At 40.7% G+C, this 18,675-nt stretch overlaps 1 protein-coding gene across 1 annotated transcript in view; it reads right to left on the minus strand.

Annotated features, from left to right (window-relative positions):
* Positions 1–429: 429 nt before the first annotated feature.
* The window catches only part of CALCR (calcitonin receptor), a 114,007-nt gene continuing 95,761 nt past the window's right edge, over positions 430–18,675 (minus strand). The window contains exons 9-14 of the mRNA XM_069587419.1: positions 14,614–14,767; positions 12,675–12,735; positions 12,532–12,598; positions 9,969–10,184; positions 8,833–8,874; positions 430–2,707 (exon numbers count right to left, since the gene is read on the minus strand). Of these exons, the coding sequence (XP_069443520.1) occupies positions 2,363–2,707; positions 8,833–8,874; positions 9,969–10,184; positions 12,532–12,598; positions 12,675–12,735; positions 14,614–14,767 (885 nt within the window). The 3' untranslated portion in view covers positions 430–2,362. The remainder of the gene's footprint in view (positions 2,708–8,832; positions 8,875–9,968; positions 10,185–12,531; positions 12,599–12,674; positions 12,736–14,613; positions 14,768–18,675) is intronic.

Here is an 18,675-nt window from a genome sequence, read left to right on the forward strand (position 1 = left end):
CAGCAATGATAAAAGAATGTGATACTTTCTTGTTCTCGATTTCTTAGCTGTGCTTCCCAAACTTACACAAAATAGGCTGATAGTCCTGGGTGGTTTTGCATTGACAAGGGTATGAGAACTGTGCTTTGGAGGTTATAGTCGAAGTGAAGATTGAAGATGGCTACACTGACAAAGACAATAACCTTGGTGTTTTTGCATATGGTTTTCTAATTTATATTTTTGGATTATCTTGCCATCTCCTGCAATACAAACAAGATGAGATGTTTGCATCTGAGATAATATGGAATGAGCTTAGGAGATGAGATGAATGAATGAAGAGATGGATATATTTCTTTAGAAAATCTGCACACAGACAACTCCATGGACAGAGGAGCCTGGCAAGCCAGAGTTCATAGGGTCACAAAGAAAGACACAACTGAAACACACATACAACTTTTGCTTATCATTACTCTTTATTAATTCATACATGGATACAGGGCAAGCATTTCATGTCATTTTTAGCACTGTGCACAATTCTATAGTAAGCTGTTTGATCTTATTCAGCCACTACTATATTAGCACAATAGCATTTAGAATATTTCAGCAAAATGTTATCACATTTGTACTAGAGCTGCCAGAAATACTGTTTTCCATGTTTGTAAACAAAAATAGAACACTTATTACATAAACACTGTGATTGGAAAAATACCCTCTTTTCAAATCCTCCCTTACATTCAAGTAAAGGAGACATAAGCTACTTTAGTATCCAAAATACATTTTCTCTGAAAGAATATATTTTTCTTTTGTCTTTCCAAAACTATATCATCTCTTAAAACTATATCATCTCTTAAAACTATATCATCTCTTAAAACTATATCATCTCTTAAAACTATATCATCTCTTAAAACTATATCATCTCTGAAAGGCAGTGGCATAAGAGCACATACTTGAGACTTGAGATGTGGAGGGCTTTGATTTATCTCTTCATTTAGAATACAAATTACATAAGGGTAACTGAGTACTGTTGCAAATTCACAAATTAATCTCAGGTGCCAGTAATGATACTGGTTTACTCAGGGATTTTTGAAGATTTTATATGAAAGTAAAGACAAGTATGGGAATATAACATTGGATTTTAATGAGAAACTCTTATGTTAAATGAGTTGGTGTACAGTTAAACTTGTAGTGGTTAATTGTTTTTTTCCCCCTCCTGTTTCACTAATAGCATCAAACAAGAGGTCAACTACAAACTGATTTCTAATTAGCCCCACTGAATCTTTCTGGAAAAGGCCGAGATCTTGTTAAGCTTAGAAGCCGGGTGGAAAGTAGTTAATGGAGTTATATGGAGTCTTTTAATTACCAATCTTAAACAAATTTATCTTTTACTGCTAGATAGCACCCAAGGGCAGGAGGTTTAGAAACCTCGAGTGATTTGCTTTATAAATCCTGGAGTTTAGGAAAGTAGAAAACTCTCTTTAGAGAGAGTATTCTCTTCCACTAGGAATTCGATTTTTTGGCAGTTTTATGAAAAATTTAGTGATGGATTCTTTGTGACCTCCCAATTTATAAATGTTAGTAACCAAAGCACATTCAACACGGAAGCCAATTTCTTCTTACAGAAGTCAGGACCTGCCCAAGACCAAGCTGAGCGCACAGTGTTAGTAAAGTAATGAACACATAGAACCATCTAATATTTGGAGCAAACTGACTTTTTTTTTTTTTCATTCAAAGCCTTACATCTTCCTGCCAAATACAGGTGTTTTTTCCCCACAAACTTAGTCATCTCTACATTAGGAAGTCACTTTGTTTTGAGGAGGTCAAGTTGTAATTTGTGCAGTTTACATTGTGTGTGTATCTGTGGATGGTAAAAATCTGAGTAACATCAGAATCGATTGAAATTAAAAAAAGAAATAAAAAAATCAGAACCATAGCCAAATACCAAAGTATCCTAATTTAAAAGTTTCGAGTTAAAAAGAAAACCATTGATGGTGACTTGAATTTTTCAAAGGTTAGAAATGGCTCAAGATTAACAAGGAGCACCCTGGATCTGAACTAGGTCCATTTTTGTTTTACTCGGCTACTTTGCTTACCTTACTCTGACATTTGTACATCTCAGTCCTGGATGAAAGATGGTAGTCACAGGAGTTCACAGGCGTTGCAGAGTTCACAGGTGGTGGAGAGGGAGACTCCATTCCTTGACTGTCTCCCAGTAGCAATAGTACCAAGTAAAACTGTCTTCAGATTCACTATGGACAAATGCACTTGATACTTCTCACAAATGAGATGTGTGCTCCTGGGAGGATGGAGATCACTTGCGATGCAGGGTCGGTCTTGCTCCCAGGAAATGAGGGCACAGGGATCACAAGGCTGTTGGCGTCACATTTCAAGCGGATGACTCTTGCTCAATGATTTCCATAGCGACGACCTCAGCACCCTCCACGGCGATGACCTCAGCAGCAGCCTCCACGGCGATGACCTCAGCACCCTTCATGGAGATGACCTCCCCTCCCACCATAGGGATGACCTCAGCACCCTCCTCGCCCAGGTTGTCCGCGGCGGGCTCGTTCGGCGGCTCCTGGTGGCAGATGTAGATGGGCGGAGCCTCAGCCAGGGCGGCCGCGGCGGCGGCAGTGGCGGCGGCGGCGTTGGCCGCACGGTGGGCCCGGCGGCGGCCATTCCAGCGCTGAGCTTGGTACTGGTTCCACTGACGCTTCAGGGCGGCCTGGACCTGGAAGACGAAAGGGAACCTTCTGTTCATATCACTGCCGGGAATGCCCTGAGCATAATTCGCGGCGCTCATCAGAGGGGGTGTGTGTGTGTGTGTGTGTGTGTGTGTGTGTGTGTGTGTGTGCGTGCGTGTGTGTGTGCGCGTGTGTGTGCGTGTGGGCGCGCGTGTGTGTGCGTGTGTGCGCGTGTGTGTGTGCGCGTGCGTGTGCGCGCGCGTGTGTGCGCGCGTGTGTGTGCGCGCGTGCGTGTGTCTGTGTGTACGTGCGCGCGTGCGTGCGCGCGCGCGTGTGTGTGTGTTGCTCAGTCGTGTCCAACTCTTTGTGAACCACGAACTGTGTGTGTGTGTTGCTCAGCCGTGTCCAACTCTTTGTGAACCACGAACTGTGTGTGTGTGTTGCTCAGCCGTGTCCAACTCTTTGTGAACCACGAACTCTGTGTGTGTGTGTGTGTGTGTGTGTGTGTGTGTGTGTGTTGCTCAGTCGTGTCCAACTCTTTGTGAACCACGAACTGTAGCCCACCAGGCTCCTTTACTGGAATGGGTAGCCATTCCCTTCTCCAGGGCATTTTCTCCACCCAGGGATGGAATCCAGGTCTCTCCCACATTGCAGGCAGATTCTTTACTCTTTGAGCCGCTAGGAGAGCCCTCATCAGAGGTTTGGGGAGGTTGAATTTTTAATTCTCATCTAAAAGGGCTGTGTGGGAAAGGCTCTGGCTATGAAATACCATCTTGGAGGAAGAATCTGCATACTGGAGGACTGAGTAATTTGCCTCAGCTGCCCCTGGCAAGGTTATTTGCTCTTTTGAGGAAAAGTTTCATCATTAGAGCTTTTATACCATGAATGAAATTTGATTTGGTTTCATATTCAATATGGCATGTACATCATATTAGGAAGGCAGAGTCTGAAAACTTTTTATCTGCTACAACTTCTGATACGGCAGAAGCTTTTATCTAAATCTACACGTTATTGGTCATGAAAAAATATCTGGAAGCCATTTCACAGCTCTGGATTTTATGATAATGACCTTATGCTGTTGATTTTCCTTTATCCAGCATGGCTTGAAATGAGGTGTGCCCAATAAAACTCTGGTTAGTGGTTAACAAACCATGTCTTATTCGTTTTTTGTAATGCTAGATGTCATGGTGTTTGGGAAGGAGCAGTTATTCAATAAATGTTTTCTGAATGGTTGTCAACATCCATTCTAGAGTGAGTTTCTAACGCCAAGAAAATGGCCATCCATGACTGTATTGTAATTAGTGTATTGACATCCAGTGGTATTAGGGTGAGGGTGCTAAAAATGTCTAGACTGAATCTGAGGAAGAAATGGAAGTTTCATTTCATGCAAATATGAAAGCCTGGGTTTTGATATAAGACTTAGAAACCCAGGTTTTGGAGAACCTGAATTCCTCCCTGAGGTGAGTTACAAAGCACCGGGTCATCTACGTTTATTGTTGGGTATTCTCTCTCACGCCACGGTGTATGATTTGGAGAACTGTTCGGGAGCCACAGTGGGTTGCTGATTTTGGAATTACCAGAAGCAAACACTCGTAATAGTAACATCACATCACCTTTCAATGCCTGTTCCACTGACAAGGCCATTTCACTGTGTCTCATTTGATGCCATGAACAAGTATTGAACTTTGGGTCAAGAAACCAGCTCTGCCCACATTAGCCATGAAATCTTGGGCAGGATAGTTAACCCCTCTAAGATTACTTTCTTCAATACAACTTTTCTGTCTCACCTAGCTGCCTGATGGATTACATGGCTACAGTATGAATCGAGTGGCTTCTAAGATGTAAGTATAATACCAAACAAGGAGGCTACCAGTATTCCTACTGTTATACCCTTATTATGGCAGGATGGTGGTCTTTAGACTGAAGGAAACTCTTCTGTCATATGTGTGGATGTATATCTTTGGAGGGTGGTGTTGCCAAGGATATAAAAAGAGGTCTTAATGACATAGTTTCTGGTCTCAGGTTCAGTTATTTCTCATATATTCTAAGCTAGGTCTCCATGGAGAGTCCTCAACAGCCTGGAAAATATTGGATGTTAATGCGAATGAAAGTTTTCTTCACATTGTGATTTGTGCTGGGAAAAGTGTGTTCAATTTTTTGGGGAAAAGGAAAGGTAATACTCTTGGTGGGAAGATTATCCTAGGAATGTATTTTCAAATACGAATGCACTTATTAAAGGTGTTGATGAATGAATAGTTCAGACTCTTCTCTTGAATCACCCACTTTGTCTTCTACTTCACTTCTGAAAAAGCTATCATGTTTCCCTGTCAGTTTGTGAGCTTTTGCTTTGCAGTCTATGCAGTATGGAGAGTTACAGAATTGAAGAGACTTGATTGATTATATAAGAAAGGGCTGATATGAAACCATAGCTGAATACATTTGGGAAAGAACATCCCCCCTGAGTTATACTTTCAGCTAAATACCTGTGGCCATGGCATTTTTCCTTTAGCACCTCTTCAAGAACCTAGTAAATATTTCAATTGCTTTCCAGTTTTGGGGCTGTACTGTTTATTAAACATAGGTCCTTAAATGCCGAGTTTATTATCTAGGAACTGTCAAATGCCCTGTTGAATTAGGAAACATACAGCTCAGAGAAGCACTGTCCCCAGACAAAGGGAACTGATAGTTTCTGTGGATTCAAAATCTCCTAAATACCAATGTTGTCTTTATAGCTAAAACGTAACACAGATATTTAAAGGTGTCTGAGGCGGACAGTGCCCAGCAGGGAAAAAAAAAAGGAAGTCCTTTGTTTTGCCTCATCTGTCTTTTTAAAAATAATCACCACTGGAGTATCCATGCATACTAATAAAGTACCCAGCATGAGGCCAAAGGGTTTGAAGTCTATTTTAATTTTTAAAAATTATGACAGAAATGTTCATCGCCTCCTGTAATTGTATTCCAGATTTATAAGCTATCCTTTTGTGTGGAGATGGCAATCTGCTTCCATTTGTAAACCACACATGTAAGAATAGGCCCTTAGCAGCATGTGAAAGACACTTCAATAATTTCAGTTTAATAAGGGCAATTATCTCCTACAATACCTCAGGTTGAGCCTAACAGTGCTTTGATCACAAGAATATGGGCATTGAATCTATTTGAAAAAAAAACAGAGGAGACTTTGGTTGCTTCTGAAAGGCATCAGAAATATAAGGAGTTGCCCATGGGGAAAGTAGAATACACAAAGTTTTGAATTGTATAAATGCATTGCTAGTTATAAAAGCAATTAACACAGATCATGTCACATTTTCCCGATTATACCAATTTATTTATTGTCAACTGTAAAAAAATATGAGTCCTGATGGCTTGAAGGACTAATGATTATACCTGGTTCTATTAGTAACTAACAGTATAGGGTGGGTAACATTTTGAGGTCTCTATTTCTATATTTGTAAAAAGGAAAATCAGGTTGGAATCTTCGTGGTTGTTTGGATATTTTTGTCTTTGGCCTTTGTTCTCCTGTTAAGTTCATTGTAAGAACTTGCAGTTATGTGCTGTTGAATTGAGCTTTATCTCAGGAGTTCTGATCATTTTTTGTCTAGGACAAAGAAATCATAGCTTAGCTTTGGGTCCTGAAGCTGACTTTCTTGAGTTTTCTAGAAAGGCAGTATTTTTGAAAACCACGTTTTATTGAAAGAATTTTTAAATAGAAAAATTTATCTTTGCATATGAAGTGATAACATTACTGATCTGGAAATAGCACATAGGGACATAAGGAGAATCCCTTACAAACAGGAAAGGGAAGTGGTGAGTACAGAGCTAGGAAAAATTGGGCATCTTGATAGCTGTAATCTGGAGAAGGAAATGGCTACCCACTCCCGTATTCTTGCCTGGAGAATCCCATGGACAAAAGAGCTTGGCAGGCCCCAGTCCATGGAGTCTCAAAGAGTTGGATGCAACTAAGCACATAGCTGTAGTCATCTTTTTAAGGTCTCTTAGTTCCTTAGTAACTGACTGAAATGATTGGGTGGTCAATGTCCACTGTCTTGGAAGAGGTGTGGGAAATGTTTTTTACATAAGCGTGCTCTCACAGTCGCCTCCTGACACCTAGTACTGGAATTCTCAAAAATCCTTTCCTCCACTGACTATCTTATCCATTTCCATGGCAGGAATCACTGACCACAAATGGATAATAAAGAAAAATTAAAACTTTTATCTTCATTGTAGAACTGACGTATCAGCCCCCTAGATTTCTGCTAAAATGTAACATTCAGTCAGGCAAAGCCTGATCACAGCCCTATCTCAGATGTGGCTGGAAATCACTTCCTGCATGAGTAACTGCCCTGCCCGTGTTCAGTGTTATAAGACAATATGTTCACAGAAGGCCCAGCTGAGGCCCAGATGCCTACAATTCATGGGACTGTGATATTACATTTGGCACAGTACATGATTTCTATATTATTAGAAATGTCACACTTGTACATTCCCCCAGTAACATGATACTAATTAAAATGGAGATGTTTCTTTACTTCTAAAAGCAGAGATAACACACTTGAACTAGAGACTTCCAACTGTCAGGCGCACCTCTGGGCCCACTTTCTATGCCTGCCACTTCAGAGACAGTGTCATGGTTAAGACACAATCAATATTGAGGTATTTTTATAAATGTTTGCAGTTCTCTCGTGTTTTCAAAGTATACTCTGCCTGAACCTGATTTTTATATTAGCCCTATACTGATATTATTTTAGATGAAAATATTTATTTTGTATGCCGCCTGAGCCAATTCAAGAGGCAGGGATATACATTCACAGGAACTGATATAAAGATGGGGTGACCTAAGTCCTATTTATTTATTAGTTTTTACTATTCTTAAAGAGATACTTTGCTGCTAACAGAAATGCTTTACATTTCTATTTCAGGCTTTCAGGATAGTCCCTAGCAATAATGAATGTACAGTATATTTTTGTTGGATTAAGGAAGGAGTTGATGGATGAATGAAGGAATAAAATGTATCAGTTAAAACAGAGAGCAGGAGGAACAATCTTGCAATTTGAGGGTTGGAGATGAGCAAGAGGTCGCAGAGCTGCAAAATATCATAGGTGCCCACTGAATGTTGTTTCACCGAAGAAATAAAGACTAGAAAATTCATTAAATATCAATTGATAATAGTTAGACAATGGTTCTCATTACCAACTTGGAAATAATATGTAGATCTCTTAACAAAATGTGATATGCTTTGGTATAAAATTATTAATAAAGATTGATTTAAAATGATACTTTAACATTAAAAGTTATGAGGTGTATAACTCAAGGAAGGATACTAATGAAGCTTCAGGAAGGAGACATATATATATAATGCTATGCAGTGGAAGATTTAGTCCATTTAACTAGGAATCAGGAAATCTGGGTTCTAGTCCTGGATATAAGCTATGATTGTGACATTGTGCAAGTCACGTGATCTTTCTGGAGTTTCAATTTCTCACCTGACAAATGAGGGAGCTTTCAAATCATGTTCATTGTAGCCCTGGAAGTTCTTTGGTACAAATTTAAGCAGCTCCACTTATGTTTCACAAATTGGGCTTCCATGTAGAATATCATTGGAAAAAAGGGAACTCTGGCTTAAAAAAAAACCCCTTAACACCCTGGCCATGAGGATCTCTAGGTTTTCCTGATCTAAATATTCAGGTAACAAATTACTTACTCCCTTTTGAGTCTTAACTCCAGGGTGATTTCCCAAGAGTTGAATAGGTGTTGTGACACTGGCACCAAGCAAATGGAAAAGAAGGCAGTGACTCAAGATAGACTGGCTAGATACTGGCTCTGCCCTAGTGATGGGCTGGTCCTTCCCAAGGGAGTGGGGATGTGACTTGGATTCTATGGGAACCCAGAATAGCTTTCACTGTTGCTACTCAGGGTTCCAACCAGCTTAAGGTACAATGCCAGGAAATGTGAATTTAGCTACCTGTCTGGATAATATCTGCAATTGTACCACACAAAAACATAGATAAGATTCAACTTGTAGTAGTGGAAAAAGTAAGATTGGGCTAGTCAGGAAACCCTGTAAGGTCAATTGTAGAAGTGAGAGATAGTGCAAAGTGCACAGAGGCCCTTGGGAGGCAGTAAAGTGCTGGCTTCATATAAAGAGGTGACACTATTACATGAAATGCACACTTACCTCGTGGTTGCAGAAGCAGTAGATGACGGCCACGAAGAATCCCTAAAAAGAGGAGGAAAAATGGAGCTGAAGTTATTTTTGCGTGCATTGTGTTGTTTAGTAATCAATACAAATAGACAACCTGGAGAGGAATATTTCACTACAGTAATAGCAAGTCAAAGTTTGATGGAAAAACAGTTACTACCACTCATGTCCAGGGCTTAGCTCCAAGAATATTCCATCAGGAATGACTTTTTCTTGTAAGGATTCTATTGTTTGGCTACAAGGACTGTTCTCATTAATCTGGTTAATATATTGCTTCCCTTAACATGGAGATTTATAGCAGAATATGCTGACTATAGGGGATATGAAAAGAATTTTTGTACCCAAAAAACTTAAAAACGAGGATCTTGTAGAGTTTAGTAGAGAGAACTTTTGCAAGCACACATGTTACAATGCATGGCTGTAGGCCTGACTCTGACCTGTGTCCTTGTGGTGAACTAGCGCAGTACTGTACCCCCAGCGAAGTCCACCTCGCCAAGCAGGACATGGATTTAGTGACTACTCTGAAGTTCCTGTCACCACTCAAGATTCCTGTGTCCCCAAGCTTGTGTCTATAGAAATGGTCAAAATTGATGATGATCCAGTTTGGAAAGCCAACTGGCATCAATTACATTGATCTTCAACATTCTCCTCGATAAAGCAAAACCCACTGTGGCCCGCAGATATGGGGGAGGAGAAGGAGAGGTCAACGACTGTGGGAGTAACTCTGTCCTCAGCACTGGGCAAGTGGGTCAATTTCTGGACAAATATTTCAGTTGTTTGTTGTTACTCAGTCACATCTGACCTTGTGCGACCCCATGGATGATTGCCCGCCACACTCCTCTGTCCATGGGATTTCCAGATGTATTCTCAAAGTTCAGCCCTCCCATTTCCTGTTTCCTTGCTCAGTTTTAAGATTCAAAACGTGGGGAAGCAGGCAGTGAGGAAGACAGAGAGGTCCACCTCCCTTCCAGGTAATGCGAGTTCAAAAGGCTCATATCATCACAGAGAAGCCTCAGACAACTGTGGCCCCTGCTCCAAGTAGCTGGGAGAGTGGCAGCATCCATGGTTCCCCCCTCACCCGGAAGTGAATCAGAGAGCACATCACCCCTCACCTGGAAGTGAATCAGAGAGTGCATCACAAAATCGTAGATCTTCCCAAGCACGGGGTGGGAAGGTCGCCAGGGAAGGATGACGAACTGGACCCCCAGAAGGGGCACCAGGATCAGAGTGGCCCTCACCGCCTTCAGGTACATGTACGAGTCCTCCTGCGATTCCTTTATTTTCTTCACAAGCACCCGGATGATGTTCAGCAGGAAGAAGAAGTTCAACTGCGAAGACAGATGGTGTTCTGAGCACATTCTCCCAGTGAACGCCCCTGAAGGACACCCCCTTGGCCCAGTTCTTAGCTACCCAGTGTGTGTCGGGGGGTGGGAAGGAGGGCTGGCACACACACTGGATGGAACACAAGAGACTGCCTGAGAACTGAGACCATCTGCTCCTTGTTATGACAACATGGAGCATCAGGGGAGCCAAATACTCTTTTGGAGCATGAATTAACATCCCTCCCCTTTTTTTCTAAATGAGAAAATAATATCCTGAATATGTAACTACATTAGGTTCAAATCTAAGGAAGATGTTTTATTCTTTATTTAGGTTTTTATCGTTTTTCCAAAGGGAAGTAAAAAATGATATTTTTAGATATTACCATCTTATCTTTTCATTAAGATTTCCCCCCTTATCTAGGACTAGTTAACTAAAAGTAAAATTGGATCTGAGAAATTTATCTGTAAAGCTTATGCAGTGGAGAAGGCTAAACAAGACTACTTCTTGTTTTCTAATAACACTGTTTAAAGGAAATCACTTCACAGATTCTAAGTTTACAATTGGGAAGTTTAGACAAATGTATGTACGAGGGTTAACAACCACTCCAAACAAGAAGAGTGCACTTCCACCACCCCAGAAAGCCCCCTCTTGCCCCTTTGCAGTCAACAACTCCATCCCCCCATCTCTAGTAGCCACTGATTTCTAGCATCACAGAAATGGGAGTGTGATACACACACATACTCTGTATTCTTTTGTGTTTGGTTACTTTGGTTTAACATATTATTCTGTGAGATTCATTTGAGATTCATTTGTGTCGTGTATATTGGCATTTCATTCATTTTTAGTACTGAGTAGTACTGCATTATATAAATAATACACACACATAATTTGTTTATTCATTCTCCTGTTTGTGGAAATTGCGATGGTTTTCAAAATTTGATTGTTATGAATAAGCATGCAGTGAATACCTGTGTACAAGTCTTTGTGGGGGCATGTTTTCATTTGAAAAAGTTACCTAAGGGTGGAAGGAAAGGCCTATTCATATGGTGAATGTATGTTTAACTTTATGAGAAGCTGCCAAACTGCTTTCCAAAGAGGTGGCTTCATGTTACACTCCCTCCAGCATTATGTGAGAATTCCAGTTGTTCTTCACGCTTGCCAGCACTTGGTATGGTCACTCTTTAATATCCGCCATTCTTGTAGATCACAAAAGACTACTTTTGGCTGTGCAAGTTAGTTTTGAAACCAAGCTTGTTTTAAAATTTTAATTGATCATTTATTTAAAAATAATCAGAGTGGTTTTTCTACCTGGAGTAGAAATAAATGTTGTTACCCCCAAAATTCAAGAAGGAAAGAGATCTTTAATAAAAATAAAATTCTTATGCAGTGGTGATAAATATTCAAGACCCACGTTAGTAGGTCCTTGTGAGCATAGTTGAACTAGTAAGTACATCGCTACTCTGAAAAATGGCAAAAGAACTTGAATCTGCATTGGAAAGGCCAGGAAAGTCAGGAGACAGTCTGGGTGTGACCCAGTTTGATCAGTTCCTAATGGATGATTCTTCAATACAGGAGAGGAGTATGATCTATGACTACAACTGTTTTTACTTTTCTAATTCTTACCTGAAGAAAACAGTATTTGAGATTAATGGGGGAAATAATGTCTAAATATTAAATTTGATGGCTCTGATGATGGCCAACATATTGCAAACTGTGGGGAGAAATAAAGAACTTGAAGTAGATTCAGATAACCATATTCTCTCCCTGCCCAGCTTCTTCCTTGTCATGGGATTCTAAATGACATTCCTTGAGCCCTTGAGTCTAGTTTTCCTAATGGGTGAGCCATCTTGATGTGTCCACTCTGAAGGACTGCTGTTAGCAAATAACATGGCAATGTATGTGAAGTGCTGGATACACTTCAAGTCCATGTTCAGTGGTGGTCATGATGGTGGCCCATGGACCAAAGCTGAAATGGAAGATGGTTTAGTTTGGCAGAGCCCAGTGGAAAATGCTGCAAGGGGACTTTGTGGTCTCTCTCATTCTTATCAGCAACATCTTCACCTTTGGTCTTTATCTTTAATTAGGAGAATTTATAAAATTGTCTTAAAAAAAAAGAAACCCACTGTATTGTTGCTGTGGCTTGTATAGAAATGAGCTTATTGCCCCTCCACTCAATTGTATTAAATAAAAATCATTTTTTAAGAAAAGATTCTTGGATCAAATTATTATTACAGATTATCATTAAATTAACTTCATTTTGGAGTTGTAATACACATACTACATAAAACCATCTTGACAGAACACCCCACAGAGATAACACTGTTAATAATGGATTTAAAAAGCAATTCTCACCACCAGGGCCCCCATGACTGGACCGTGGATGATGTACAGCAGGTTGGTGTCCACACTCAGCCAGCAGCTGAATAACAGAATGGGGAATACATTAATATCACCTTTTATTTACAAGTAAATTGACTAAAAACCACAATACTTACTTGTCGTTGAATAACAGAGCCCGAGCAATAGCGTGAGCAGTGCTTGGCAGCAGCGGGAGGCCTAAAATGGAAAAAAAAAGAAAAAGCTATAACTACAGCTGGATGGAAAGAACAGTGACAAATTCAACGTCTTGTCAAGATGTTGTCCTGATGTTCTTGTGCAAATTACCTTTGGTCAAAGCAGATAAAACGCTCTTAGAACGTCACAAATTGTAAGAGTTTGGTTAGCAGCATCCAGTTACTTAAAAGCCTTTCACAAATTATCCAGTGAGGTAGTTTCGACGATGAGCAGTAATAGACCAGAATGCTTTTCATTGTGTGTGAACTGGGCTCTTTCACACAGGGGAGCAGGGCTGTCCTGAAGGGATGTGGCCTTCAGGGCATACGCTGACCTGCCCTCAGGATTTCTTCTAGGCTTTTTGTTCTTCTGTTTACAACATGTGTGTTGATCCTATTTTCGTTGAATAAGAACACTTCAGAGTAGCTACCCTCTGTAAGTTCTGGCTGCAGGACCTTCAGTAAAGTAGCTCAGAATCTACTTCCCTGTGTAAACCTTGAAGTAGTTGACAAAAACAACTTTGAATTTACAAATGGAATGAAGGACGTAGCTGCTGGCAGTGCACCCTGTCTGTATCTTTTACAAATTAACCTTCATTCTATAAAAGTAATCTAGAGTAAAGTAATTTTTGTAAAAAAGAAAAACAACAACAACAACAAAACATTCTCTTTTTCTCAGCTGTACCCATGCCCAATAAAATATTGTTTCATGTGGTTGAGATTTGTAGACAGTTTTAAAAACTATCCTCAGATTAAGAAATGTGTCTCAGGTGAATTAGACTGCCACACTTTTATTTTCTGTGAATTATGTGCAAAAGGATATTCAGAATATTGAGTTTTCATCTAAGAACCACCTCAGCTTCTTAACCCACGAAGCATATAATTCAAAATGGGACCATCGATTAAATGTTTGACTTGAAAGAATTCTGAGTTGACTATTTACACAAGATGTAACTGTGTTTTATTCACAGAAGTTCTAACATCCCACTCAGGTTTAGAATCAGAAATTCATTCTCTGGATTGATTTTGAAATGCACATTTTAGTGTTAGAGAGGCAACATGGAGATTTCACTTCTACCTTGTCATTTTGTAGAAAGGAAATATGTTTCATTCTTTAGAGAAGAGTGTAGGCTCTGTATCTGCTAATTCCTAGGGCTCTTCACCTTCCCCTAATCATGATGTCACTTTTTACACAGTTTAGCTTTTCTTTCCTTTTCCTCTTCTCCCTCTAGGCTTCCAGAGCCATAACAACCTTTTCCTTCCACTAAAGATGGTGAGAGAAAGAATAATCCTTCTCTCCCTAGGATTCTTCTCCTGGAGCACTAGATATGTTTTATTTGTTCACTATAAAAGTTCATGGAGGGTAGGGAATTTCATTCTTTGGATTACAACAATGGGAGGGCCAGCAAGGCAAAGAATCAATCTGAAGAGGTAAAATAAATGATTTTTCTGAGAACTAAACTCCAGCAGTTGAAGTTGCTTCGATTTGGGAGAAAATGACCAGTAAGTGGTCCCATGCAGACTTGTAAGGAAGTAACTGCTGAAAGAAGCATTCTTTCCTTTTCTTTGGGGAGAATGGGGTCCTCTCTCCATCAGGGCATGCTTTCTGCCCATCTGTCAGCTGGGTTTGTTTCCTGAAGACATTCTCATCACCACAGCCCTCTTCTGTAGCACTCATCCCCATGCCTATCACAGTCTGTCTGAACTTATTAAGAGCGCCTATCAAGTTCTCTTGGAGACTGAACTGTGGCCAGGACCTGTGTTCCATCTCTCCTCACAGAACCTGAGCCCTTGACTCTCTTTTGATCAAGACTAGCAGAAGACTGCAAACAATCAGGCAGAGGCAACAGTGGATCAAAACCCAGCAGCAGAAGATACCTACCCCAGCCCAGTAGGTAGTACCACCACATGCGCTGTCCCTCAGCAAACACAGACACCACGATGAGAGTGTGCAGGTAGAGGCCTTCGCAGAGCATCCAGAAATAGTTGCACGACATCATGTACTGGTGGAAAAAGTGCAGAATCTTGCACATCGGCTGTCGGAAAGAAACAAAGATACTCAGAGGAAGACATCTGCGACCATTTGGCCGTGACCAGAGGATGAACGTGAAAATGAGCCAAAGTATCTGCATTCAGCCAGAGAGACAGTTTCCCTGAGCATCTCTTAACACGTGTCACCTACTAGATGCGGAGATCAGGGTACTACTCATAGGTGATTAGTATCACATGTAAACAGCCAACTAGGGCAATGGAATTCCAGTGCCCTAAGTGTTCTTTTCTTATTACCTTCTGGTGGGTTGAGTTGTATAGAGTTGTTGTTGTTTAGTCCACGATAAGGCGTGTCTGACTCTTTGTGACCCCACGCACTGTAGCCCGCCAGGCTCCTCTGTTTATGGAATTCTCCAGGCAAGAATACTGGAGTGAGTTGCCATTTCCTTCTCCAGGGGATCTTCCCAACAAAGGGATGGAACCCGCGTCTTGTGCATTGGCAGGCGGATTCTTTACCACTGAGCCACCAGGGACTTATAGACCAGACACGTTTATTTTCCTATAATGTGTCTAGGAACCATAATTTCTGACAGCATCCACGGTTTCATCACATGACTTTTATGGCCCCTTTTCTATGGCCAATGAGAAAAACACAGAAATTGTTAATGCTCTCCTGAAGTTTACTGATCTGTTAGTGATACCTACTTAACATTTAAAAAAAAAAAAAGTAAAAAGGAGAGAACTGGACGATCCATTTCTCATACATGAGCCAGGAGCTATGTTGAGCCCATCTGACCCTAGGGATTTTGTTTTTATAAGGGAGCCTTAGTTTCTACACTGGGGTCCAAATGTTTGGGACACAGAGATAAGGATGGCATCCTTACTTGGTACTGAATAATCCCTCCAAAAATATCCAATTCAAATATAAATAATAAAAGAGTTCATAGTGGTGCTTTTCAAATGTTAGCATGCATCAGAATCACTGGGAGAGCTTGTTAAAACACAGATTTTGGGGGGCCCCAGTAGTAGAGATTTTGATTCAGAAGATCTAGGGTGGGCCATGAGATTTTCATTTCTGGGAAGTATCCAAGTGATGCTTAAGCTGTTGGTCTAAGGGCCACACTTGGGATAGATTTCGGGTATATAAGGAGTTTCCCCGGCACCTGACTCCTGTTTTTGTTACTTGCTAGCCTTCTAGTAATAATAACCCTAACCATTGAAGAGCACAGGCTTGTTCTTCCAGGAGATTCACAATGCAACGGGGCAACACCCTGGCTTTGAGTCACATGCAAAATAAAACCACCTGAGGAGGAGTTAGAGAACTTTTTGTCAAGCTGCCAGAACATTTGACGAACTGGAAGGCAAAATGTGCGCCTGTCAACTTGAAAACTGTCAATGGGTCCAGTATTTAGTGCTAGCTGAATGAAGGGGAAGATCCCCCAGTCAGAGAGTCAGCATTAACTTTGAAGGAAACCACTGCAGCCTTTCTCTCTAGAGAAATTTAGAAGATCCAGTGTTTTTACTTAAATGTGAATCTGTCATGCAGTCTTGGACTGATTTTTGATAACACCTCAGAGAAAATGAGCTTGAATCTGTGTGACTGTAGTCACAACTGGGCGTGTTCAGCAAAAAGAAAAAAAAAAAAACCACTGGAGAAAAAGTCCCATATGAGCTAAATATGTTGGAAAATGATCCAGAAATTGGCAAAGGCAACACTCTGGAAGTGATTGGGAAACAAAGCCAGAGCAAACAGGAACATCCTTTGGAGGGGGGCGCCTGTTAGACATGTGGCAGGGGAATAAAAATCAACAGCTTGCTACACTCAAGGGTCTTTGCTCCATACAGTGAAATGAGGGTATTAGCACTTTTCACTGGGGATTTTCAAAGCCATGACTGAATGAGTTTTCTATTCTCATGCCACAGCCCTTTTGGTTATTTGAGATTTAAAAACCCCTGAGTATGTGCATTCCGCTTTCACACTTAGTCGTTTAAGGTTTGAGCAGTTAAGGAAATGGCACCCCACTCCAATATTCTTGCCTGGAGAATCCCATGGACAGAGGAGCCTGACAGGCTACAGTCCATGGGATCGCAAAGAGTCGGACACGACTGAGCAACTTTCACTTACACATGCTCTGAGTTTCCGTATCTCCCATGCTGTGTAACACAGAAATGAAACTTGGTACCACGGTTAGAAGATGATGAGTGCTTAAGGCCAGGACAATGGCAACAACTATAATATAAATAACAATAGCTAACATTTGAGAGTTCCTGCATGGCAGACTCAATTGTATGGATTTTAGGTGTATTGGTTCATTTCATCCTCACAAGCAGCGCTTTGAGAAAGGCACTGCTGTTATCATTATCAGGAAAGTGAAGCGCAGTGAGATTAAGTAACTGGCTCAAGAGTAATCTGTAAGTAGATGAGTTGGGATTTGCGATCCTGGGCTTTAGCAAGAACAATGCTATGGTATTTGAAGCAAGCCACCTAAACACAGCAAATATCAAATTGACTATTGCTCCATAGCTTTCTGACAGTTAACCAACATATCCCAAGGGAGTGTACAAAACTTCTAGTATTTACATGTGGTACATATTATAATGAAATATTACTGAGCCATTAAAAAGAATGAAATCATGCTATTTTCAGCGGCATGGATGGACCTAGAGAGTGTCATACTGAGGGAAGTAAGTCAGACAGAGAAGGCAAATATCATATGACATCCCTTATATTCAGGATCTAAAAAGAAATGATACAAAGGAACCTATTTGCAAAGCAGAGACAGACTCACAGACTTAGAGAGCTAACTTATGGTTGCAGATGTAGGGAGGAGGAAGGATGGGAGGAAACGATAGTTAGGGAGTTTGGGATGGACGTGTAAAAACTGCTGTGTTTAAAATGGGTAACCAACAAGGTCCTACTGTACAGTACAGGGAACTCTGCTCAATGTCATGTGGCAGCCTGGATGGGAGGGGAGTTTGGGGGAGAATGGTTACATGTATATGCATGGGTGAGTCCCTTCGCTGTTCATCTGAAACTATCATAACATTGTTAATCAGCTATACTCCAATAAAAAATTAAAAGTTTTAAAAAATAGATCAAGAGGGGAAAGAAAACTTCTAGTATCTCAGCTGAAAGTTTCTTTTTAAGAATGAGAACCATCTAGAAGAAGCGCTGCACTAAATCCGTAACAGCCTTCTCAAAGCAGGGAAAACAAGGGCAAACACTGAGATGAAGACTCACTACCGAAACCATGCCGCAAGATACCGTTTGTAGGTCACTAATTTCTTGTGCAGAGGTATCACCCAGAGGGGTCAGATGAGAGAAACTGGGTTGATGTTTATAGCCATCTTAAGAATAAATTCTTTACAGCCATATGGGAATGTGGTTGATTATAATTAATACATTTTAAAAAGAATAAGGATATCCTCTATACTTTTCTGTACCATATGGTCTTGGTTAAAAGACCATTTATTGGTGTTTTTATATAAGTCAAGTGAAATCTCATAAGTAACCAGGGTAAGATACCTCACTTCATTACTACGTCTTGGCATCATTCTCTCTGCACTGTTCCTCAAATCCATAATACTTATTCTTTCTCAATCAAATATCTTTCATAGGCACCAAAATGGATAATTCCAACACAGTTTCATTGGCCATTGATCTCTCATCTCCCAAGCTTTGCCGTCACTTCCCTCATGTGTAGAAGCTCACCCTCCCACCAGGCTCCTCTAGGTTGGGCAGGAGAAGTCAGTTCACACCCTTGGTTTCACTTCTAAGCATCCATTCCAAGCTGAGCTTCCTGGGACTAGGATGAAGTTCTGACCTAGTCCATTGTCCCAACTGTCCTGAACAAGTGAGACTTAGAAGAAATCCACTTTGTTTTTCAGAACTTGGGGCTCATTTAACTTTGGTTATATAAGAGGCTATAGAAAATGTGACCCAATTGTTTTGGCG

The sequence above is a fragment of the Ovis canadensis genome, chromosome 4 (assembly GCF_042477335.2).
Source record: "Ovis canadensis isolate MfBH-ARS-UI-01 breed Bighorn chromosome 4, ARS-UI_OviCan_v2, whole genome shotgun sequence".
Lineage (NCBI taxonomy): Eukaryota > Metazoa > Chordata > Mammalia > Artiodactyla > Bovidae > Ovis > Ovis canadensis.